We start from the raw sequence: 7,285 nt of genomic DNA on the forward strand, positions 1-7,285 counted from the left end.
AGTGCAGCAGTCTGAAATGTGTAAGTGCAAAAAGTGCAAAATTTGTATTTTTCAGATATGATTCATTCTCAAATGAACAGTTTTCTCAGCAAATGTAAAGTAAGTGAGTAGTTTAATCAAACAACATATAGAGAAATAAAACATTCTGATTTCATAAAATAATGACCACTTTGATCATATTATTTTAAACAAACAATTAAATCAAGATTCATTTTATAGATTTGTAAATTACAAAATGTGTGATCAACATTGTTTTTAAGATTTTATATAAATGAATAAAAATATTATATAAATTTAATCTTCACGTTTGTTTATAATGGTAAATAAATATTTCATTCAGAATAGTACATAAAAATATGCCTCATCTTTTCAACCAATTAAAAAGCAAAAGGAATGTACTAACATTTGCTAAGAAGAATAAAGGAAAACAATTAAACAGCTTTGATAAGAGCTACCTCATAAAACGGAAATATAATTAGTTTTTCCTTGCATATTAAATAAGATAAAAGTACTTAAATCAAAGAAACTAATAATTAAAAAATATATACATTAAACCAGGAAAAACAAAAGAACAAGTATATAAAAAAGAGGTATACTTACAATAAAAATTAATGAATTCAGAAAAATGCCATTAATAGTCTGATCTTTTAATTTTGAGATTCAATCTTTAGAAGGGTCTGTCACTTTTCCAACTGTCTTCTCATCTTTCTTAATAGATTGTTTACATAAAAACAACTTCCAGATCATAATAACAAAAAATGATTTCCACTTAAATTTTGATAACTACAATCAATTTAATGTCATTATTATTTTTATTATTCTTCCGAACTAACCAAAAATGTCTTGTCTCAATAAACCAACGACTCAGAATTTGGCAAATGTATCATCTATGTTTACTATTGCAGTTGCTAAAATTTTTCAAATACAGGATACAGGATATGTTATACACAGCGTATGTAAAATTAACATATAATTACGTACCAACACAAAATGCCTTAATTTATCTTAAGGCTATAATATTTTATTTTATTAGTATAATGACTATATATTAATTTTTATCTGTTTTTAATTAGAAAGTAAACATCATGAGTCAATACAGTGTATCAACCAGTAGCTATATTTAAAACCTTATTACTAAAAATATAAGATCCCAGAAAACAATCTTACATGAACTGAAAAATTTATGAGACATTTAATCAACATTTTATAGACTTGATAACATTTAAAAATATAATTAATTATAAACGTAACATTGAAAATGAAATTATAATTACTTTTTTTAAAATTAATTGTATCATATTATACAAACATGGCAGCAACAAGAAACCTTGTGAAACAAAAACTGTTACAAGATTCTATTTATTTCATATATAACATAATTCTTTTCTGAATTTTAAAAATCCACAAAACAGCTATACAATTTGAAAGAAACAGATGAGATCATGATAAATACTACTAATTATTTTATTATATTTCATTGAAATATATATTCTGGAAATATCTGATTTTTTTTTGATTTTTTCCTTACTGTAATTTCAACATTAAATTACCAGCAGAAACCAGTAAAGTTTATTTAAATTACAGTATATGTTTTAAATGACATAAGTTCAACAGAAGGACAGGATATGAAAAATCCTGTAACAATCAGAAGCTTTATCACTAATATGTTAATATCAATGATGTGGATTAAATTCATCAGTGCTACTAGAGTGGTAACACAGTCATAAATATTGAAATTGCTTTTCACCTGTTTTTTTTTTTTCAGCAGATAAAAGGCATTATACAAATAGTAGTAGAAGGTAAACATAAGATATTTAAATTTAAAAAGCTTACTGGTATTCTAGAATAAGATGTCAGCCAAACCCATGGATTTGTTGATTCGCCATCACCTGGTTTTTTTGTAGCATTACCGGCAAGTTTATCCTTCTTTTCCAATTCTGGCCGAAGTTTTGGATCAAAGAATTCAGCATGTGGTTCATCAGTATTTACTGATACAGTATTATCAATTACACTTGTAGATCCTCTTTTAAAGCGTTGTATACAATTTTTTACATTACAGTTATCACTTTTTATCATATCAATACTGTTATCAACTGGACGATTAATGACCACAGAACACCGAGCATCAACTCTTAATATATATGAATACAGATAGACAGATATTGCTGTCTGCATCGCAAAGCAAGTAAATATCAAAGGATAGACTAAATTTGTATTATTAATCATAATGATATTGTTAATTTTCCATTAATATAATCAAATTTCATTACGGTTAAGCAGATTATCAGCAAAGTTTTAATTTTTAAGTTGTCTGATCATTTTAAATTATTTAAAATGATTATTTACATTTCTTTATTTGATGGTTAACTCCAAACATAAAAAATAAACATTAAACACATAAAAAAAATATGTAGACATCAATTAAAAATAAAGTTAGAATAGATTTACTTTAGACGTAGTCAGAGAACAGATGCCACATGTGTACTACAAATGTTCTAAATTAAACTAAGAACAGTAAATAAGCTGGACACGGTCGACCGTTATCTCTATTACCCTCTCCCTCATCTGCAAGCTTCTATATTATATTGCATTACATAAGTGATTCAACAAACTGCCACCACCATTTAGTAAGTCAACTAGGCACACACTCACCGAATAATATTTGTTGTTATTTGTCTTTGTCTTCTAAACTCACTGCTTTCATTCAATCAGTCACTACAATTCCACCTCCCCACAAATCTGATCGATTGGAGAACATTCTTCCTCCCTTTAATTATTTATTAATAATAAATAATTGTGAAATATATTTAATTGATGTTCTTTATTTATTAATTTTTATATTAAAATATTTAATTGTTGCCATAACAATAAAGAAGTTACCTAATTAACTGAAGACATTTTACTGGTATCCAAAACCATCAGTCTAGCTTATATTTAAAAACTTCATACTATAAACATTTTTGGGTACAGAACAAGCAAGTATTCATAATAATCCACCTGCAAAAAGAGAAATTTTACAATTATCAATGATTAATAGTAGGAATATGTCTCTTTCATCAAATTTTAAGGTCATCTTTTATTTTTAATAGAATATTAAATTGATTTTACCTTTCTTGTACAATGTTTTTAATTAAACTTTGGGATCTCTCTCATTTTACACTGAAATTTCCAAAATCAACTCAACAAAAACACTGAATTAATACAGTAAAAATGATCTTTATGTACTAAATAACTTCAATAATTAATTTTACATTACAGAATTAGCAATCATCAGTGATTTTGGAAGGTTTAACAAGTGCCAAAAATAATCTTTTTGTATTTTTAAATTTATTTTCATTGTTTTTAGGCATAATGGCAATCTATGATGTGATTTCAAGGAGAAATTTCTCAGATATTTTTTATTGGTATTTTTCATATGTTTTAAAAATATGCCTGAAAAGTTAATATTTATGAAGTAGAAGCACTAATAGACAGTGAATCAGTGAGTGAGGACTAACAGTCAACACTCTTCCCATTAGTTATAATGACCACCATTTTGGAATTTAAAATTTCAAAAAAAAATTGTCAATGAACTGAGTTGACCCAAAATGCAATTATTTGATGTCATCTTTAATGCTGCTACTACTATTATCACCACTATTCATTGTTTATGTTATTATTCTTGTCTTTTGTTATCAATTGTAGACTGCTTATGCTTCAGTGCAGTATAGTTTTGTTTTTTGCAGTTGTGTTCTTCTAAAATGCCTTATTCAATTGAGGAAAGAGTAAAGTGGAAGCTTATATGTGTTGTTTACTTATGCTTACATGCTTATTTACACACATATGCACGCATCTCGCATAACTCAAAAACAATTAGCCATAGGATGTTGAAATTTTGGATTTAGGACTGTTGTAACATTTAGTTGTGCGCCTCCTCTTTTGATTGCAATCAACTGAATCAAAAGTGTCCAAAAAAGCCCAAAATTAAAAAAAATCTGGATTTTGAACTTATTCTTATCTGCAGTAATAAGCCCTCATTGAGAGATTTTCAACAATATATCATAAGTGGTACTTATTTTCATTCATTCCACAGTTACAGCCAAATTAAATTTTAATTAATGAAATATTTCGATCTTATAAAGGGGAAGGCACATCGGTTCAAATCAGACTTCATCTACTTTTCTTCTTTATTTTTTTTTAAGTTTAGGTATATTGATTTATTAATTATAATAATAATTTTAACAATAATTATAATAATTTATTTAACCTGTGATTATAAAAAAAAATTTATAATGAATAATTATTCAATAAATAAAAAATAAAAAAAATCACAAGTTAGTGAAATAAAATTTTATGAACTTTTAAAAATGTGTATTTGTAACTTATTAGGAATTATTACATTGTGTATATGTAGTAGATTTGGTGAAACATCTGATTATTAAATATTAATTGAAAATTATAATTTAGAATTATATTATTTTTGTATTTTCTAGTTTAACTACAGAGTGACTGAAAAGTAGACCCTCACAAGAACAACATATACACTGAGGTCTACATGCCCAATCTTTAATAAATTGCAAAAAATTCTTATCTTTTAGTTCATTAGCCTCTGATATTGTCAGACAATATTCTCCCTAAATCAGAGTTGATCATGATTTTGTTTATTTGTTTTTTGTTGCCAATCATTTAATCATTCTTTGGTTTGATATAATTCTTCTGATATTAATTTTCATACACCTGTAGTTTTCAAATTTTCTCTCTTTATATTGATCATCCTCTTCTTTGATTGATCATCCTCTTTTATTCTTTGCTTAGTCTTAATGTTTTGTTCCTCTTTTTATTTATCATCTTCCCTTAATGTTTTTATTCTTTCTTTGCAACATTTTCTTCCTCTTCACTTTTTTTTGGTTTGCAACATTTTCTTTTTTTTTTATTCCTTATTTGGTTTTAACATTTTCTTCCTCTTTATATTTATTACCTTTTTTTAATGTTTTTATCTTTCTTTGGTTTTAACATTTTCTTCCCCTTTATATTTATCATCGCTTAATTTTTTTATTCTTCGCTAGTTCTTTACATTTTCTTCCTCTTCATATTCATCTTCTTTTTTTTTTTAGATATATATTTCTTCATCTATCTTTCTTTTTCCTGTATGATTGTTTCTTTTTCATTTTTGATTATTCACCAAATAATCCAATAATAAAAATTAAATAGTTTACACTGCAAGAGTTCACTAAATGGAGTAGTTTAATTATTATTAACTTTTATTTATATGACACACCAGCAATCTGAAACTTTTGTTAATCAGCTACTCACAAAGATACGAATAATACTGATCTAGTTAAAAGAGTAATAAAGGGACTTTTACTCTATCCTAATGCTTCACCTAAGATTGTTGAATTAATAATTGTATAAATATTTGATGTTAATAAAAACTAATATTTCAGCAATTGTGGTATAACTGTCCATTTTATTAAAGAACTGGAGCATCGTATTTCACTTTCAAATGAAATAAGTTTAAATGAAGTGCAGCAAAAAATGTGTATATGTAATTTAATAGGCATACAAGGAAGTAATGTGGTGTCTACATCATTTTTTTTAGTGTAATTTCAAGGACCAATAAAAATATTATAATACATTTGAGAAGCTCTTTGCCCTCTAGACTTCCTAGTTACCTTCAGTTAACAAAAATTGAAATAATGCAATTAAATCTGAGATCAAATAATTCAAATCTGTATCATTCTTTTTAAATTATCAAAAACAGTAAATAAAAGAGAAAGGTGCCAAAAACCAATGATCTTATTGCCTCAATGATATCAAAAAGGGATAACATTTTTTACTACTCAAAAACTGTTTCTAAAATAAGCAAAAAACGTGGTGTAAAAGAGATTCAATCAATCTTTGTTTCTTTCAATTAATGACAGAAACTTTAGGTCTCATTATTAATATAAAGTTATAAACTACAAAAATTAATATTAAACAAATTTGGCTACTCAGGTTGATAAACGTACAACCACTGCATAAGATAATATTTTTAATAAATAATATTGAATCTATGCGTTCAAAGAATTGAGGGATAAAAGCAGTAAATATAATTCCCTTTCTAGACTTGGGTAATAAGTTTCCAAATTTTGGTGGATCTATAATGAACAGTTTTGTTGCAGTCAAACTTTTTTACTTAAATGTTATTAAATACAGTATTATCAGAAAGAGTCTCAAAGTGGGATAAATTATAGAGGTGAGAGAAATCAGGTATGGTATGATTAATATTACTATCATACAGCTCATGACATTCAAAAAGTAATATTTAAGTTGTAAAAACATATTAAAATCAGTACTCTAGTTGCTAAGGTAACCTGGACAAACAAACACATTAAGTATCTTTACATATACAAAAATCTGATTTCGATACCATATGACTTTCTTGTACCCCTAATTAATATTCACATTTTTTATAAATGAAAATTATATAAAATTCTATTTCATTAATATCTTCTGATATTTTTATATATATTTTCTTTATTGTAATGTTTTTTTTTACAATCACGTTAGTAATGTTAATAAATCAATATATTTAAATTAAAAAAAAAAAAGTTAAAAAAAGGGAGATGAAGTTGGATTGAACTGATGTGCTACCAGTGAAAATAAGTATCACTTATGATGCTGAAAAGCTCTCAATGAGGGCTTATTACTGCAGTTAAGAAAAAGTCCAAAATCCAATTTTTTTGGATTATTGGACACTTTTGGTCCAGTCGATTGCAACCAAAAGGGGAGGTGCACAACTAGATGTTACAACAGTCCTAAATTCAAAATTTCAACATCCTATGGCTAATCGTTTTTGAGTTATGCGAGATACATATTTACTTGCATACTGACGTCATGGCAAAACTAGTGAAAATGGATTCAGGGATGATCAAAGTGGATATTTCCGTTGAAACCTGAAAACCACAAAATTTTTGCCATCAGAATACTTCCTTTACTTCGAACAAGAAATTAAAAATAATAAAATTTGTCTGTATTGAATGAGGAAAGCAAGGTCCTGGTTTTAGTTAATTAAGTTTGTGATTCAGTTGTAGGTACATGCATCATATTTTTTTTTTTAATTTTACACTAAAAGGTTCTTGATTACACATAAAAATTTTTTTATGAATTTTCAATTACAAAATGGTTGAAATTATAACTACTGGGAATTCTGAATGTAAAGGCAGTTTATGAAATGCGTTTTTAAAATATTATAATAAATAAAACTTATTTCGTTTGTTAAAAAATGTTTAATTTTTGTAATCAAATAAATGTTCACTTTACCTTT

At 26.1% G+C, this 7,285-nt stretch overlaps 1 protein-coding gene across 2 annotated transcripts in view; it reads right to left on the reverse strand.

The window, feature by feature from the left end:
• LOC142321462 (uncharacterized) overlaps positions 1-2,617 on the reverse strand; it is a 64,283-nt gene extending 61,666 nt beyond the window's left edge. The window contains exon 1 of one of the 2 annotated variants that reach the window (XM_075359564.1): positions 1,834-2,617. In XM_075359564.1, coding sequence (XP_075215679.1) covers positions 1,834-2,226 — 393 coding nt within the window. In that variant the 5' untranslated portion in view covers positions 2,227-2,617. The remainder of the gene's footprint in view (positions 1-1,833) is intronic. The other variant, XM_075359563.1, reaches the window with a different exon arrangement.
• Between the last annotated feature and the right edge of the window lie 4,668 nt (positions 2,618-7,285).

The sequence above is a fragment of the Lycorma delicatula genome, chromosome 3 (genome assembly GCF_047948215.1).
Source record: "Lycorma delicatula isolate Av1 chromosome 3, ASM4794821v1, whole genome shotgun sequence".
NCBI lineage: Eukaryota > Metazoa > Arthropoda > Insecta > Hemiptera > Fulgoridae > Lycorma > Lycorma delicatula.